This window comes from Podarcis liolepis (genome assembly GCF_965112155.1).
Source record: "Podarcis liolepis genome assembly, chromosome: 16".
NCBI classification, from domain to species: domain Eukaryota; kingdom Metazoa; phylum Chordata; class Lepidosauria; order Squamata; family Lacertidae; genus Podarcis; species Podarcis liolepis.
In genome coordinates this window covers 44,977,873-44,996,227 of record NC_139567.1, presented here as the reverse complement: position 1 = coordinate 44,996,227, position 18,355 = coordinate 44,977,873, and the positions used below count along the sequence as shown (strand labels likewise).

General features: G+C 50.9%; 1 protein-coding gene across 4 annotated transcripts in view; it reads right to left on the bottom strand.

The window, feature by feature from the left end:
- Positions 1-17,235, bottom strand: part of FOXN1 (forkhead box N1) — a 45,575-nt gene extending 28,340 nt beyond the window's left edge. The window contains exon 1 of one of the 4 annotated variants that reach the window (XM_083480245.1): positions 16,780-17,235. Coding sequence is in view for 2 of the 4 variants with exons in the window: in XM_083480242.1 (XP_083336368.1) it covers positions 3,367-3,552 (186 nt within the window). In the remaining 2 variants the exon portion in view is untranslated. Of the gene's footprint in view, positions 1-3,366; positions 3,738-16,779 lie in introns of those variants that run through there. The other 3 variants (XM_083480244.1, XM_083480242.1, XM_083480243.1) reach the window with 3 other exon arrangements.
- Positions 17,236-18,355: the final 1,120 nt, after the last annotated feature.

Genomic DNA, 18,355 nt, shown 5'->3' with positions numbered 1-18,355 from the left:
GTCCTACCCTCCAGAGCAGGAGAAAACACGCTTGCTTCCTCCTCCAGTTGACAGCCCTTGAGATATCTGAAGATGGCTCTATCTCAGTCTCCTCTTTTCCACGCTAAACATACCCAGCGCCTTCAACCGTTCCTCATCAGGCTTCACTTTCTGACTCTTGATCATCTTGGTTGCCCTCCTCTACACACCTTCCAGCTTGCAAATGTCATTTTTTAACTGGGGTGCCCAGCACTGAACACAGGACTCCAGGCAGGGCCTGACCAAGGCAGAACAGAGTGATACTATTACCTCCCTAGATCTGGACACTAGACGTCTCTTGATGGCAGCCTAGAATTGCGTTTGCTTTTTTTGCTGCTGCATCACACTGTTGCCTCATGTTACCTTTGTGGTCCACCAAGACCCCTCAATCCTTTTCACAGGTCATCTCTCAGAGTGCCAGGCTAACTGACTCTTTGCTCCAGCAAGTGAATGGCGTGATAACGTGGCTTTCAAGTTGGTAGCAGGGGTGGCGATAACAGAAGCCAGAGAAAGCAGACAAATCACCCAGAAGAGGCTAGTTATGTCTCTCCTTTTCTTTGAAGCGGTTTCTGCTTCATGCTAACAGCTTAAACAGTAATGCTGCAGGAAGGTGTTAATTTTACTGCATGCAGTGCACTTAAAGAAAATGTTATGAAAATGATATATAGATGGTATTTAACACCAGCTAAACTTGCCAAATGTATAAGACAAGAACTAATGAGTGCTGGAAATGTAAAGGAAGGTATCTTTTACTACATGTGGTGGACTTGTAAAGAGGTAAAGGCTTTCTGGGAAAAGATATATAATGAGTTAAAGAAAATGTTGAAAAATACTTTTGTTGAAAAACCAGAAGTCTTTTTATTGGTTATAGTGGCTGAAGAGATACCAAGGGAAGGTAAAAGATTGTTTATGTATGCAACAACTGCGGCAAGAATTCTTTACAAGAAGTACCAACGAAAGAAGAGGGGCCGATGAAGATGTTGGACTATGCAGAATTGGCGAAGCTGGCGGGAAAACCCCGAAACCAGCAAGATCAAGCACTCCAAAAGGACGGGCACATTTATACGATATCTGAAAGATTATTGTAAGCAATTAACATCACTAGCAGGGTTGTCTGAAGACTCGCAACGAGAAATTTTCTACCTTTCTATATTTACAGTGGTACCTCGGGTTAAGAACTTAATTAGTTCTGGAGGTCTGTTATTAACCTGAAACTGTTCTTAACCTGAAGCACCACTTTAGCTAATGGGGCCTCCTGCTGCTGCGCCACCGGAGCACGATTTCTGTTCTCATCCTGAAGCAAAGTTCTTAACCCGAGGTACTATTTCTGGGTTAGCGGAGTCTGTAACCTGAAGCATATGTAACCTGAGGTACCACTGTATTTAAATTTTGAGTTATTTTATAATGTATGTAATGAGAACTGGAAAACGTGCAAAATGCAATGATATAAAAGTTAATTTTGAAAGCCATGAGGTGGGAGGGAAGGAAGTTGAAAGGGTCTAAAGAGCCAGGGATGTATTTGTTGTTGAGTCGTTTAGTCGTGTCCGCCTCTTTGTGACCCCCTGGACCAGAGCACGCCAGGCCCTCCTGTCTTCCACTGCCTCCCGCAGTTTGGTCAAACTCATGCTGGTCGCTTCGAGAACACTGTCCAACCATCTCGTCCTCTGTCGTCCCCTTCTCCTTGCGCCCTCCATCTTTCCCAGCATCAGGGTCTTTTCCGGGGAGTCTTCTCTTCTCATGGGGTGGCCAAAATATTGGAGCCTCAGCTTCAGGATCTGTCCTTCCAGTGAGCACTCAGGGCTGATTTCCTTAAGAATGGAGAGGTTTGATTTTCTTGCAGTCCATGGGACTCTCCAGAGTCTCCTCCAGCGCCATCTGGGGACCCACAGGTGGAGAAAGGCTGCCTTAGAGCAAGCAGGGATGGAGCAGAGTTCAGATTCGGTTGACACTTAAAGCCAGGTTTTTATGCTGTAAACTGCCCTGTGATTCTCAAACGAAGGGCGGTAGATATGTTCAGTAAATTCAACAAATAAACAAAATTGCTGCTGCTGTTGCTGTTAATTAACTTTGTACACCTCCCTTCCTTTGAGAATCACAGGGTAGTTTACAATCTAAAAACACAACATTGCATAACAAACAAAAACATCAACTCCCACTTTATCAAAGAATTGTAGAGTTGAAATGAACCCTAAGGGTCATCTAGTCCCAGTGGCATAGCAGCTGCAGGGGGTGCCCGGCCGCACCGGGCGCAACATCTGGGGGTTAGGGTTAGGGGGCACAAATCCACGGGTTAAGGGGCGCAAATTACTTGCCTTGCCCCGGGTGCTGACAACCCACGCTACGCCACTGTCTAGTCCAACCCCCTGCAATGTGGGAAACTTTCATCCAATGTGGGACTTGAACCCAAAACCCTGAGATTAAGAGTTTCATGCTCTATTAGCTGAGCTATCACATTCGCCAACCAAGCAGAGTTTGCAGAAATGAACAAGCTGTGTGTGTGGGGTGTGTGTGCGCGTGTGTGTGTGTGCATGAAACTGAAGACATCCGTGAAAATGGCCTTTAAAACGGAAAAGTGGCTTGCATCCAAGAATATGCTACTCAGAATGGTGTCAACTGAGAGAAATTTGCACTAAATTGCTGAGGACTAAATACCGTATTTACTCGAGTCTAATGCGCCATCAAATCCAATGTGCACCTCAATTTTCAGAACCTTGAAACCCCAAAAAGTATTTGCTGGCAAATGCAAATGTGCCATTGAATTTAATGTGGATCTTAATTTTCGCAACGTAATCTGGCCAAAAAAAGGTGAGCACTGGGTTCGAGTGAATGTGGTAACAACAATCTCCATATTTCCACAGAAATGTGGAGATCCTGAATTTAAGACGGGGGGGGGGGGAATGAGAGAAGGGCAAACCCTTCCATCCCTGGCGGCTGAAGTGCTCACTTTTTGCCCTCTTCTTGCAACTGGACTACAACTCCCATAATCCCCTGGGGCTGGGACTGATGGGAGCTGGAGTGCTTGAGCCAAAGCTCCTCCTCCAAACTTCTGCCCCTTATCAACCAGCACTTTATCTGGAGCGCTGAGGTCTAGAATCTTGCTTCGCTTTCAGGGGGGGAAAGCTGCTTTGGTAGAGCAGCTGCTTTGCATGCAGAAGGCCCCCGGTTCAATTTGCAGGCAGGGCTGGGACAAAAGACCCCCCCTGCCTGAATCCCTGGAGAGCTGCTGCTGCTGCCAGTCAGCGCAGGCAACACCAAACATCTAAGGCGGCTTCCGATGTTCCTATTTAATTCGGAACCATGAGGACTAGATTCTTGCTTCGTTTTGGCGCTGGTGGTCAGTGTGGGTACCTCTGGGCCAAGGGTCCCCTGTGCCAGGTCTCTCCATCCTCTCCTGCACCTTCTCCTCCTCCTGCTCCTCCGGGATCCTTCCCTTCCCGTGAGCTCATCCTGGGACAGTGCCATGTTCCTCCTTTTATGAGGAAGGTGTGTGCCGTGAGCCGCCCTAATGGTTTCTGTCTCTGGCTGCGGCAGCATGTTTTATGCCGGGTGTGGCCTGGTGCTGTGCCTTTCATGCGTTCCCTCTGCTGCCCCACCTGGGACCACTCCTACCCTCCCACTGGGAAGCACCCACATCCTGCGCTGCAATTACCTTTATTTGATCTGCGGGACGGGTTTGGGAATCTTTCGCACCAGGGTTCTGGGGAGCTGAGTCGGGAGAAAAAAGCCTGGCAGGCTGCAGCGAGCGCCAAGGAATGGGCAGGATCGTAGCAGAGCCGGGAGGGAACCCCCAGGGGTCATTTAGCAGGGGCGGGGGGCAGCCGCACAAGCTCAGTTGGCTCTGGGGGGTGGAGAGGGCAGGGCTTCAGGCCCAGAACTTGATTCCCAGAACTCAGCTGTGGAATGTGTGGAAGCGTGTCGGGCACAAGGTGTCATGGAGCATGTGCAGAGTAACGCTCCTAAGTGAGGGAAAGTCAGACCCAAATGATCTGGGATTCTGGAGAGGGCTTTCCAGAATGGAGTCTGTGGCTTCTGGATGGGAAACTCATTTCATTTACTACGCTTGGCTAACGGCCAGTGGCTGCAGGTCCTGGGACTCTTTGCCTTAGTGATTTTTTGAAAACCTATAAAATGGAATATCTGAAATCTGAAACTGAATAATTAGAAAACAACAACAACAAATACACCAGGGTATGAAACCAAAGGGATGCGGGTGGCGCTGTGGGTTAAACCACAGAGCCTAGGACTTGCCGATCGAAAGGTCGGCAGTTCAAATCCCCGCAATGACGGGGTGAGCTCCTGTTGCTCGGTCCCTGCTCCTGCCCACCTAGCAGTTCGAAAGCACCTCAAAGTGCAAGTAGATAAATAGGTACCGCTCTGGCAGGAAGGTAAACGGCATTTCCATGTGCTGCTCTGGTTTGCCAGCAGCGGCTTAGTCATGCTGGCCACATGACCCGGAAGCTGTACGCCGGCTCCCTCGGCCAGTAAAGCGAGATGAGCGCCACAACCCCAGAGTCGTCCGCGACTGGACCTAATGGTCAGGGGTCCCTTTACCTTATGAAACCAAAATAGGAACACAGGTCTGCGTATTGTCTACACTGACTGGCAGTCGCTCTCCAGGGTCTCCGGGAGGGAGTCCTTCCCTGCCCTCCCTGGAGATGCTGTCAGGAATTGACCCTGGGACCTTCTACATGCAAGGCAGCTGCTCTGCCCCTGAGTCACAGCCCTTCAGGACACCTGAAGCTGAGAGGAATTTGCCCCATCACTGCATAAGTCGGCCCATCCAACCATGGATCCCTGCCAGAAAAAAAGCCAAAAGCAACCTTTTCTCCAAAGCAATCCCTCCCTCCCCAGGTCTTCCCCCACTGGCTCTGCAGGTAGGAGAGTAAGACATCTCAGGTGCAGGCAGCACATAATTAGCAGGGAAGGCTGCCTCGTGGCGTGGCTGGCGGCCACCAGCCAGCTTTCTCAAAAGGGATGAGCAACTCATGGCAGACGGCGAGGATGAGTGTGCACGTTACGGCTCCCATACATGGTCCTCCTGCTCCGTTTGCAGTCATAGGATCATAGGCCTGTAGAGTTGGGACACCCGGGGTCATCCAGTTCAACCCGCCGCAATGGAGGAACCACAACTATTTCCGCTTTAATTGCGTTGCCCCCTGACACCACTTTCTACATCCCTTGATTATTTATGATCCAACCAAGGGAACTCTAGCCCACGAAAACTGGTGCCAGGATAAATCTGGTGGCCTCTAAGTCAAGGGTCACCAATCATGCTGCCCCAGGTTGCCCACAACTCCCCTCCATCACCTCTGGAAAGTGCACAGAGCTGGAGGAGGAAGTTGGAAGCGTGGTTTCCCCCTTCCACTCCATGGTGCTTCTCAAGGCACAGCGTGACTCTGCTGGATTGGACTCAAATCCTTTGAAAAATTAAACTGGGTCATTGGGTTCTTTCTTTCTGTGGGGAATAATCTGGGAGAGTGGGAGGTGCCTGCGGACAGTCACTCCAAAATCCAAATGTCCCCATGGCTTAGAAAGGTGCACTATGTTGCTATTGATCCTGCCGCTCCCTGGAGCTGCCCAATCCTCTTTTAAAGCCATCTAGGTCATTGGCCATCACTGCCTACTGTGGGAAGGAGTTCCACAGTTTAACTCTGCACAACTTTCTTTTATCCATCTTGAATCCCATGAGTCTCATGAGAGAGGGAGGAAAACTTCCTTCTGTCCACTTTCTCCATGTCAGTCATAATTTTTATACACCTCTAGCTCAGCTGGTACAGCCCGACCTTCTTAATCTCAGGGTTGTGGGTTCAAGCGACATGTTGGGCAAAAGATTCCTGCGTTGCAGGGGGTTGGACTAGAAGACCCTTGCAGTCCCTCTCCCTCGCCTTTTCTCCAAACTAAAATGTCCCAAGCTCCACAACCTTTCTGCGGTGGGGAATCCCTTGATCATTCTGAACCTAAAAAAGCCCCAAATGAGTCCCAGATCCTTGCATGATTCACAAACCTCAGTCTCTGTCCTCTTATCTCTGGATTTTTTGCCTCTCCTGGGAAAGCAAAGGATCGGCTGGGAAGGAGCCTCAAAGGAGTTGCTCTGCTGGTGAGTAAGCAACTGCAGCCTCCCAGAGAGACTTGCTCCGGGCTGGGGTAGGGACTTGGTGCATTTAAAAGTGCTTTTTTCTCTCTCCTTCCCTGCCTCCTCCTCCTCTGTGGCACTTCAGCCCTTAATAAACAGAGCAGAGTCGTCAAAAAAGGCGCCCTTGTGCTGAAGGAAACTGGGGCTCCTGGCCACAGATGGCTCTGCAGCAATGCCCCTGAATCCCAGTTCCTGGAGGGAAGAGGGCTCTGGGGCTCAGAAGAGGCGCCTGGTCGCTGGACCAGCGGGGCCACTACGGGCCCGATCCAGCAGGCTCTTCTCCTGTGAGCCAGCCAGGGAACCCGGGGAGGGATTTCCTTCCACGAATGGCATGCGGCTGCTACATTCTTGGGAGAACAGGTTCCGCTCTCTCGTCTCCTGGCTGCCTCTCGCTCGCTCCGAGCAGGGAGAAGGTTGGCCGGGACCTGCCAAGGCAGGCCTGGGCGAGCTGGCTGGCAGTCCCTGGCATCAGGAGGGCAGGAAGACCCAGCCCCGCTGCAGGAGGGGAGGGAGAGAGAGGGGTGGATGGGCTGCTGCAACCCGGGTGCTTGGTGAGGCTGTGGCCACAGTTGCCTCCAGGCCCTTTTTTCTGGGTAGGGGGCACATCCACCGCTGTTTTTCACCTGCTGGGAATGGAGGAGGCTATCAAAGGATTGGCATCCTGGCCACATTCAGAGCAGCCCACACAGGCGCCAGGCGCCATCCCAGGCCAAGGGTGCCCCAGGCAGTTGGAGGCTTCTGGGACCGGGTGCGGGAGGCGACAAGCAGCCAGGTGACTTATTCACCTCCACCATCCTAATCTTATATTGATTGAGGCTGCCGGTGTTATGATGCCATCGCACAAATCTGTGATGCAGCTGCATCGGGAGGCCTGGTACAGTTCTGGTCAGCTCAACTCAAAACGGAGATGGAAAAGGTTGATAAAAGGGCAGTCAGAATGGTCCAGGCGATGGAGCAACTCACCTATGGTGAAAGGCGGCAGCGTTTGGGAATTTTGGGTTTAGCAGAAAGGCGAGGAAGAGGCGACATGAATTATAGACATTTATAAAATCAAGCCTGGCCTGGAGAAAGGGGGTGAAGGAAAGCTTTTCTCCCACACTAGAACTTGTGGACGTCCAAAAGAACTGAATATGGAAAGATTCGGGACTGATAAAAGGATGGACTTCTTCATACAGCAAATGGTTAAACTACAGAAATCGCTCCTACGCTTTGGCCTGATTCAGCAGGCTCTTTTGATGTTCTAATGGAGCTTCCAGTTCCAGAGGCAGTCTATCTGGATTCCTAGGTTCTTAAGGGCATGTGGCCGCTGTCAGAACAGGGTGCTGGGCTAGATGTGGCCGTTTTGCCTGATCCACTGGCTGTTTTTATGCCTCTGACAGCAGAGGAAGAACACAACCCCCCTGGCTAGCAGCCACAGGAAAGCCGCCGCCTCCTCCTCCTCCTTGATGCCCTTACTGTATCTTGACCTGAGTAACGTTAGGTCCATTCCTTCCAAAGGATCTACTTTGAGTAAAAGCTAGGCTATAACCCATTCTTTTAAATCTCCCTTTCTGGCCTTCTGTCGACCTCATCTATTTACTTCCTAAAACTTGGGCACTGCTTGTTTTGTTTGTAAAAAGCCTCCCTCAAAATGGTTTGCAAAGAAAGCAGTAATATTATCACTAGGGGGGGAAATGCCACTCTCAAAAAGTTAAAACAACACTAGACGAAGAGCTCATTAAAGCTCTCACCAACTTTCTAAACATCTGGGCAGACCTTCAGTTGTGTTCAGTGACTGGCTCCCTAAATCGAGGGCGGAGTTATTGCTGGGCTCCAAACCCCCTGCTCTGCCCATTGGGCGCTGATGGGAGTAGAGAGCCTCATGGCCTCTGGAGGAGGGCCAAAGATGTCCCCCCCTTTCTGAAATCTTGCCACCTGCACTGATACCCAGCATTGCCTCTGCCCAAAACCTCTCTCAGTAATCTCTGCAAACAGCCTTTCAAAGTAGGCCGGAGTTGGTTCTCCCCATTTTGCAAAGCTGCGAGAATCAGCTTGTATAAGGGCTATCTCATAAGCCTGTGATTCACCCTCCACACCCACTCTGCCAGGGCTGATTGAAATCTCAGTCTATTTAAACCTCTCTCTCTCTGTGTGTGTGTGTGTTTTGTTTTTCGTATTTCCCAGATTGCAGTCCCGGGACTTGCCTTTAGGGTCATTGCGACGTCTGCATTGATCGGGGTTGGACTAGATGATCTTGGGGGGTCCCTTCCAACTCCACAATTCTAGGAATCTATAAATTGTCCCAATTTCTGGTCTCTGGTTCCCCTTCTGGGGTGGGTGGGTGTGAAATGGGTTTGCCCACCTTGCCCCCGTCTCGGAGGAGCAGGCTGAGAATTGCCGCCCACCTGCTGTCGTCATCAGGACGAAGAAGCCTGTGAAAACAGGGACTGATCCCTTCGCACGTTGCTCCCTCCATTCCGCTCGGGGGCCGGGGGCTGAGAAAGTCGTGGCCCTTTGTGTGCCAGAGGGGGAAAGGTGTATCAAAGCCCTGTCATTTTCTTCTGCCGCTAATTCCGCCAGCGCAATCTCCAGGATTAATCTTCCTTTTCTTCTCCCTGCGACTTAATTCATTTCTTCAAGGTGGAAGGAGGAGGCGAGCGCTGAGAGGCTCGCCCATGCTGGGAGGCCTTGGCGTATGCCAGCCTGCCTGCCGGCTGCCTGGTGTGTGCCAGTGGAAATCTGCTCCGCTCTTGCACAGCTCTTCCTGCCAGAAAGACATTTGTACTGCAGGTGGCTTTCTGCTTGCCTCGGAAGGCTGTGTGTTTTGCTAGGGACCTTCTGTGGCACAACGGGGGGTGGAATTATTGCTGCTATTTATTAAATTTCTATACCGCCTTTTGCCCGAGGGTCACAGGGCGGTTGACAATATAAAACATGAACCCAGCTGGGCATCAAGAGAAACGGAGGCTTCCTATTCACATTTGCAAAGCAGCTTTGGGAGTCGCAGAAAAACGCCTTCTACTGTGTCAAACCCATTAAGCCCAGTGTTGTCTGCACTGACTGGCAGCAGCTCTCAAGCGTTTAATACAAAGGTCTTTCCCTGCCCCTCTTGGAGATGGCGCTGCCCCTGAAACGGAAGCAAGGCTCTAGTCCTCATGGTTCTAGACGAACACATTAACAGGCACATAGGAAGCTGCCTTAGAGCACATCGGATCAGAGGGCCACCCAGCTCAGTGTCGGCCACCCTGACTGGCAGCACCTCTCCAGGGGTTCGGGCAGAGGATTCCCCCAGCCCAAATTGCAGATGCCAAGGAATGAATCAGGGCCCGGATCAGCAAGGAGCAAACCTCTAGGTCAGGAGGATGGGGCCGCAACAGAGTTTCTGGGTATGTATAAGATTTTGGGCAGGGCCCAAATCTGCATAAGATTTGCAACAGTTCATTTATATGCAGAGATGCAAATCTAGCCTTTAGATTTTGCCCAAAGCAAGCCAATCAAGGTTCGCTCCAAATTCCCCAGTTTATTCCTTCAGTTTGCACTCGTCCCACTTCAGATCTCCCTGAGATAATGTCCTTGTACCTACAGGACCACCTCTCCTGGTATGTCCCATGTAGAACCTTACGGTCTTCAAAGAAAAACATCTTGGAGGTCCCAGGCCACAGGGAGGTTAGGCTGGCCTCAACCAGAGCCAAGGCCTTTTCAGCTGTGGCCCCGATCTGGTGGGACGCTCTGTCACAAGAGACCAGGGCCCTGCGGGACTTGGCATCTTTCCTCAGGGCCTGCAAGACAGAGCTGTTCCACCAGGCCTTTGGCCAGGGCACAGTCTGACCCCCTCCTTTGGTAATCCTCACAGAACTCTAGCCCAATGGTTGCCATGAATTTGACTCTGAATTGATTTTAGAATGATTTGATTTTAGAATGATTTGATTTTAGAATGCTGTGTTACTTTTACTGTTGTTAGCTGCTCTGAGCCCGGCTTCGGCTGGGGAGGGTGGGATATAAATAAAAATTTACTATTATTATTATTATTATTATTATTATTATTATTATTATTATTTAGCCCCAATTAATTTCCCCAAAGTTTCCTCCAAATGAAGGCTGCTCCTGCCTCTTCAGGACCCCCAGATCCCCACCAAGTACCTAAGGAGAGCCTGCTGGATCAGGCCAAATGGGACCCATCCAGTCTAGCCTCCTGTCTTCACAGGGGCCAGTCAGATGCCCATTATGGGAACCCCCAAGCTGAATTTGAGGGCAAGGACATCACTCTCCTGTCCTGCCGTTTCCAGCAATGGGCTTTCAGGAGCATTTCTGCCTCTGAGCGTGTAAAGCCATACAAGTTGGTGGCCGACACTGCCTCCTGTGGCAGGGAGTTCCACAGTTTATTTATGCAGTTCATGAATACGTCATTTCTTTTATCTACCCTGAATCTTCCAATAGTCAGCTTCATTAGATGCCCAGGAGTTCTGGTGTTCTGATGCCAAGCTTACTTTTACAAACTTATATCATGTCGTCTTTTCTCTTAACTAAAAAGTCCCACACGCTGCGAACGTCCTTTGCAGGGAAGCTGCTCCATCCCCCAAATCATTTTGGCGGCCCTTTTCTGTACTTTTTTTTTGGCAACTCTGCACTATCACCTTACATTAATATCCTACACAGGAACTGAGAACATCCCTCTGAATTCAAATTCCCCAGACAACACTTGGTGGGCGGGCAGGCGGGTGGCAGCGGGGAATGGGACATTCACAAAAATATTCAGCTCCCCTGTCCCCTTATTCCATCCTTCCTGGATGGATCAGCGTGTCTGGGAATCAGCGTGTTTTTACATGAGTAGAATGTGTGCTTTTATTTCAAATGCATCTCTGGGTTATTTGGGGGGCATAGGAACTTAGTCATTATTATTTTTCAAAATATAGTCCGGCCCACCACATGGTCTGAGGGATGGTGGACCAGCCCATGGCTGAAAAAGGTTGCTGACCCCTGGTCTACAATCTCCCAAGGGAAAAAGTTCCACTGTTAAGAGATTCTGACTAAACATCAGGAAAAACTTTCATCTTGTAACTTGAAGTCATGGGTTCGAGTCCTACCCTCCAGAGCAGGAGAAAACAAGCTTCTTTCCTCTTCCCTGTGGCAATCTGAAGATTGCTCTCATATCTCCTCTTTTCCAGGCAAAACATACCCAGCTCCTTCAACCGTTCCTCATAAGGCTTGGTTTTTTGAGACCCTTGATCATCCTGGTTGCCCTCTTCTGCCCACCTTCCAGCTTATCAACGTCCTTCTTAAATTGTGGTGCCCAGAATTGGACACAGTAGACAGCATCTTAAAAAGCAGAGACATCACCGTGCTCTGGTCCAGGGGGTCACGAAGAGTCGGACACGACTAAACGACTAAACAACAACAACAAATTCCAGCTGTGGTCTGACCAAGGCAGAAGAGAGCAGGACTAAGGCTTCCCTGTTGCTTCTGCTGATGCAGCCTAGAATAGCGTGAGATATTTGTCTCTGTCTGGAACCCTGGAGCACCCCTGTGTTGCAGTATAGGCCAGCTTCCTGCGCTCCAAAATTTTCCTGTCGGGTTGGGGGGACACCCAGTATCTGGCACCCAGGAGTCTGTGGACCTGCCAAAAGGTAGATGTCACAAATCTAAAAAAGGAGGCCAAAGTTGCAGGCAGCTGGGCTCTCTGGTGTCTCTTTGTAATGACTGCCTTGGGAGACAGAGCAGGGTGACTGACTTGCAGGTGCCAAATGTTTTGTAAAAGTCAACTTGCTTTGCATCACTTCTGGCTTCTGCTCTTGGCAAGCAGTGGCCCGTTTTCTGCTGGTCTTGGCATTCTCCACAGAGCCACCTCCTCTTGCCTCTGACCTTGGCTTAATTTAAAACAAATAACTAGATCTGAAGATTGCATCTGACTGTGATCTTCTCCGAATTGAAATAAATGGATCTCAGCAAGTTGCACCTATTAATTTTATTTTAAAAAATTAAAAAAATTGTCCAGTAGCACCTTAGAGGCCAACTAAGTTTGTTCTGGGTATGAGCTTTCGTGTGCATGCACACTTCTTCAGATACATGGAAACACAACTCACCAGACCCTTATATATAGTTGGGAGGGTGGGTTGGGGTTTTTCTCAGAAGGGTAGTAGGAGATGGCTGATTGACTCAATGGGTATGGTAAACCTGTTGACGACTGTTAATGACTGCAATTAGTCCTACAGGAAAAAGAAAGGGATAGTATGCAGATCACCAAAAATAACTTTAGCATATGTAATGAAGCAAGAATCTGAATATTCTTGTCTCATTACATATGCCAAAGTTATTTTTGGTTTACCATACCCATTGAGTCAATCACCCATCTCCTACTACCCTTCTGAGAAAAACCCCACCCCACCCTCCCACTATATAGAAGGGTCTGGTGAATTGTGTTTCAGTGGATCTGAAGAAGTGTGGGTGCACACAAAAGCTTATACCCAGAACAAACTTAGTTGGTCTCTAAGGTGCTACTTTAAAGGGACGCGGGTGGCACTGTGGGTTAAACCACAGAGCCCAGGACTTGCCAATCAGAAAGTCGGTGGTTCAAATCCCCGCAACGGGGTGAGCTCCAATTGCTCAGTCCCTGCTCCTGCCAACCTAGCAGTTCGAAAGCATGTCAAAGTAGATAAATAGGTACTGCTCTGGCGGGAAGGTAAATGGCATTTCCGTGTGCTGCTCTGGTTCGCCAGAAGCGGCTTAGTCATGCTGGCCACATGACCCGGAAGCTGTACGCCGGCTCCCTCGGCCAATAAAGCAAGATGAGCGCCACAACCCCAGAGTCGTCTGTGACTGGACCTCATGGTCAGGGGTCCCTTTACCCTTACCTTTAAGGTGCTACTGGACATCTTTTTAATTTTTTTATTTATTTTGACTGTGTCAGGCCAACACAGCTATCTACCTGAATCTATTAATTTTATGCTAGTCTTTTAGCTACTAATGGAGTGAAATACTAATACTAATACAATTAGATACTTTTAGAGTTGAAAGGGACCCCCAAGCGCCATCTAGTCCAACCCCACAATGCAAGAGTCACGGCTAGAGAATCCTTGACAGACAGACAGCCATCCAACCAACCAACCAACCAACCAACCTGTACTTAATAACCTGGAAGGAAGGAGAGTCCACTGCCTTCTGGGACATCATTTTGGCTGGTCTACTTTGAGTATGACTCATGCTGGATACAACCCTGACGAAGGACATTGCACCCTCTAGTTAACGCAAGGGCTTCATCCGGTCCCCAGATGGGAAGGTCCACCTGCAGGCCCTGAGCACAACACTCAGGAGAGAGGAGAGTGCTGCTCTTGTGGCAGTGAGTTCCATCGCTGGAAAGAACTCTTTCCTTTTGCCTGTCCTGAATCTTCCCATGTTCAGCTTTGGCAAGTGACGCCTTTGGGCTCCCGTATGATGAGAGAGGCCAATCCACTTCTCACCACCACCGTGTGTAATCTTAGACCAGCGGTTCTCCACCTGAGGGTCCCCAGATGTTGTTGGACTACAGCTCCCATCATCCCCGAGCTCTGGCCTTGCTAATTAGGGGTGATGGGAGTTGTAGTTCAACAACATCTGGGGACCCACAGGTGGAGAAAGGCTGCCTTAGACCAAGGGTAGGCAACCTAAGGCCTGGGGGTCGGATGCGGCCCAATCGCCTTCTCTATCCAACCGGCGGACGGTCCAGAAACAAGCGTGTTTTTACATGAGTAGAATGTGTCCTTTTATTTAACATGCATCTCTGGGTTATTTGTGGGGCATTGGAATTCGTTCATTTTCCCCCCCTTCAAAATATAGTCCGGCCCCCCACAAGGTCTGAGGGACGGTGGACCGGCCCACAGCTGAAAAAGGTTGCTGACCCCTGCCTTAGACCCCCATTTAATGCCCTCTTTTACTTGCTCTGAACTAATAAGCAAAACCCCCACAAGCCTCGTGAGGGAGTTGGGGGTGTTTCTGCCTGGAGAAGAGATGACCGAGAGGCAGCACAATGGCCATCTCCAAATATCTAGAGGGTTGTTCCATGGAGGGTGGAGCAGGCTTGTTCGCTCCTGATCGGGAGCGGAGGACTCGAACCCATTCAAATGACGAGAAAGGAGATTTTGACTAAAGCTCAGGAAGAACTTTCTGATGGCAAAAGCCACCTGACAATGGAACAGACTCCTTCCGAAGATGGCAGGCTCTCCTTCCTTGCAGGTTTTTAAGCAGAGGTGGGGATGCCTTAGTTGAGATTCCTGCATTGCCTCCCTTCTCAACTCCACAAGTCTACAAACTATTGCAGCCTCTTTTCACAGGGGAGCTGCTCCACCCTGTCAATCACTTAAGCTGCCCTTCTCCGTCACTTAACAGAGAGGGCTTGGGAAGCCACGGAACGACTGCTGCCCACGATTTGCCCCGATATGGGCTAGAGACCTGCAGAGCTCCAGCTTGCCGAAAAGGTGTTTGCCCAGCCCTGCCTCTGGGTCCCCTGTTGCAATCCTCCCATCCCTTCGCACCAGCGCTCCGCACCAGGCCTGCTTCCGATGCCTGCCTGGGCCTGCCTCCTTCCCTCTGGATGAAGAGCCGAGCGAAAGGTGGGGTGTGGCATGAGGCTGCCCTGGTACTCTGTGCACCTGTTGGCGTGGCGAGGCGGCTGCCAGTGGAGAGCAAGGTGCATTGGTTTGGCAGCTGCCTCGCCAGGCACCTGCCCGCTTTGAGGTGCTCCGTGGCATCCGAAGTCGCAACGGAGGTTAACTCTCTTTTGCTTTGCAATTCTGTACTTAAGCCTGGATTGTTTTGTTGTTGCAATACTGAATTTATTCTGTTTTCCAAAGTATTGGCTTTTGTCGTTTTTGGATCTACTGATTGGCTCCATGTTTTGTATATCTGTATTTTCAATATTTCAATAGGTTGCTCTAAGCCAGGCATGTCCAAAGTCTGTTTCGGGGGCCTAATCTGGAGTAAAATTGTAAAAAACAACAACCAACAACTTCAATCCTAAAAAAAGGCCAACAACTTTGGTTGGCCCCCACGGCCCTTCACTTTGTCAAATCTGGCCCTCTTTGAAAAAAGTTTGGACACCACTGCGTAAGCTGTTCTGGGCAAAGCTCATTGTGGAAAAGAGGTATACAAGTAAAATCCACCCATCGATCAATCAATCCTCCAGGCGACTCCAAGTCAAGAGAGCTTGAGGGTCGTTCTGCAACTGGTGCAGCTGCAAGGAGGGACTGGTGCCATTTATATCCTGTCCTTTCCCCAAGGAGATCCAGGTGACATTCACGACTCCCCCCTCCTCATTTAATCCCCACCACAACCTTGTGAGGTGGGTGAAGCTGAGGGGCAGTGCCTGGCCCCCAAGGTGAGACCTTCATGGCTAAGTGGAGATTTGAACCCTGCTCTCTCCTGTGTCCTAGTCTGATGCTCTAACCACTACACCACACTAGCTCACCTCTGGGCGCTGGCTGAGGAGCTGGCAATGTTGCCAAGCCCACCACTGGCCCTTGCTGCTCTAGCGCTCTCCAAGTCAAGGGGTGGGCGCCTGGACAGTGCCCAGGTAGGAGGTTGCACGGGAATATTTCCTTTTGCTCAGTGGCAGTGCCATCTTTGCACAGAGACCACCCCAGGTACGGCTAGGAAGACCCCAGAGGCTGAGTCGAAGGCACTTCCCTGTGTGGCTCATTAAACCAGCTCTCCTTCCGGAGCTTGAGGACTAGGATCTTATTTTATGCTTCAGGGAAGCGTGGCAGCTCCATGGCAAAAGCACCTGCTTTGCATGCAGAGAAGGTTCCCCGTCCCGTCCCAAGCAGGCTGAGGAAAAAACAACCTGCCTCTGAAAGCCTGGAGGCAGACCCTGCTGGTCAGAGTCGGCAGCACTGCCCTGAATGGAGCCAAGTGTCTGGCTTGGTCAAATCGGTTCCCCATGGTCACCAGAAGAAAAGTGACCGCCCAAACATGCCAAGCTTTCATTTTCCCCTTTGCACCAGAATGGTCTCCTCCTGCCGGCACCTCACTCCTCTGTCGCTTGCGCAGAGAATTCCTCAAAGGCAGCCTTTGCTGTCTTGGGGTCCTCCAGATGTTTCTGGGCCCAACACATCAGCTGGGTAGCTGCATTGGGGCCTCCAAAGCAGCTGAAGGGCGCCCCCAAGTCCATCGCATGATGAGGGGATGAAGGAAGGGGCAGCAATCTTTCAACTGGGGCATTCTGCCTCCGCCACCCACCCCGTCTCTGAACTGGGATTCCTGGGATTCTACCCTTGGTGGTCCCTTCCAGTTCTATGACTCCTGCCCAGGAGGAACTCTGGAAGTCCCAAAGTTGTTTCTTTGCGCCGTCGTTCCTCCTCCCCACCAAAATAAAACTCCCCTCAACACTCAACCGCTGCCGGATCTTCCACCCGCAAATTTCTGGGAACGCGAGGTCAAATGCCCAGTTGACAGCAACCTCCAAGAATGTCACCGCGGTGAATAATAACTGCCAACGGGGATGCCCCATCCATCCGTCACACCGGCTCCTTCCCCAAGTGAGGGGAACAGCCAAACTTTAGAATTATGGAAAAGTTTGGGGATCTTCCTGGAGAAAGCGGAAGATCAGTTTCTCCCGCCTCATAGACCTTAGCGAGCAACATGTCTCACAAGCATACACAGAGTGCCAAGGGTCTGCTCACCTCGCCGCCGGGAAGTTGGAGAGGCTTCGGGGCCCCGTTCCCTCCGCCGGGAGTTGAGCGCTGCCCGGGTTAAGTGGAGAGGTCTCGGCTTACCTCTCTGCTCCGAAGCAGCACCTCCGAGACGCGGAAAGGTCCCGCGGAGCGAGGCGCCCTTGGGTGGCTCTGCTGCTGCGGCGGCGCGCGCGGCTCAGCGACTCCTCTCGGCGCTGTGGGAGCCCGGAGACTGCTGCGCTCTGCAGGCGAGGCGGAGAGGCATTTGGCGAAGGAGGCAAGGCGGCAATTATGATATCAGCAACTCCTAGCCTTGGGCAACCGAGCCTCTCCGAAGGCCGGGGGAAAAGTGACGGAGAAGGCGAAGGCTCCCGCTCTCCGCGCCCCTTTCCCCTGCCTCTCAACTTTCCTAGGTGCGACTCCGGAAGAGGGGGGATGAGCTAGCCGAGGGTCACCTGGGCAGGTGCTCGACCCTCCGCAGGTGGGGAGAAGGCGTGGGGCGGGGCCAGCCTGTAGCTAAACCTGCCTGCGTCTGGCAGAGGCAATTGCGCACCTCCTTCCCCCTTCCCATAGCATCACAGAATTGCAGCGGTGGAAGGGGTCCGAGGGTCATCTAGTCCAACCCGCTGCAATTCAGGGATCGCAGCTTAGGCGTCCCACAACTTTGGGGGTGGAAAGAGGGTGTGGGCCAGACCCCTTGCGCTAAAACGATGGTTTTAATGGGGATGGGGTTTTAACTCAGGTGGGTGTTTTGTTTTATTTGGGGTGGGTGGGGTTGTTTAGAATTGTTCTTAAGGGCTATTTGTTAATGTGCAGTTTGTATCTGCAGTTTTTGTTTCAGTATTTTGTTGGAAGCCACCCGGAGTGGCTGGGGAAACTACGATTATTATGAAGCCTTTCCTCTAAGCTCTGTATGCTCCTTGGGGCAGGGAGCTGTCCCCTTTGGACACAAGGTACTCTGATGGCCTGGTGCCAGCAGGCAAGAGCAGCGGGAAGGCAGGGACCTGGAGATGCTGCCAGGGGATTGAGCCCAGGGCCTTCTGCATGCCAAGCAGGGGCTCTGCCGCTGAACTATGGCCCTTCCTTTAAAAATAAAGCAGGATTCTGGTCCTCGTGGTTCTGAATGGAGGTTTGAAGCACAGGAAGCTGCCTTATACTAAGCCAGACCACCATCTAGCTCAGCATTATCAGCACTGACTGGCAGCAGCTCTCCAGAGTTTCTCCCAGTCCTACCTGCCCCACAAGCCAGACTCCAGCACAGCAGCAGCTCTCCCCACTTGCAACTGCCATTCAGAGGATGGAGAACAGAGGCATTGTGTCTAATAGCCAGTCCTGACATTTGGGTTAGATCACAGAACTGTAGGGCTGGCCGTGAGGATCACCCAGTCCAATCCCCATGTATATGCAGCTGTCCCATGAGGGAATCGAACCTGCAACCTTTAGGAAATGTAAATTGAATATTCAGCCACTTATTATTGAGGGGAAGTGCATGGAACAGGTCTCGGTATTTTGATTTCTGGGAATGGAGTTGAGAGATGACCTAACCTGGGGAGAAAACAGCAAAGACCTGATGAAGAGAACACAG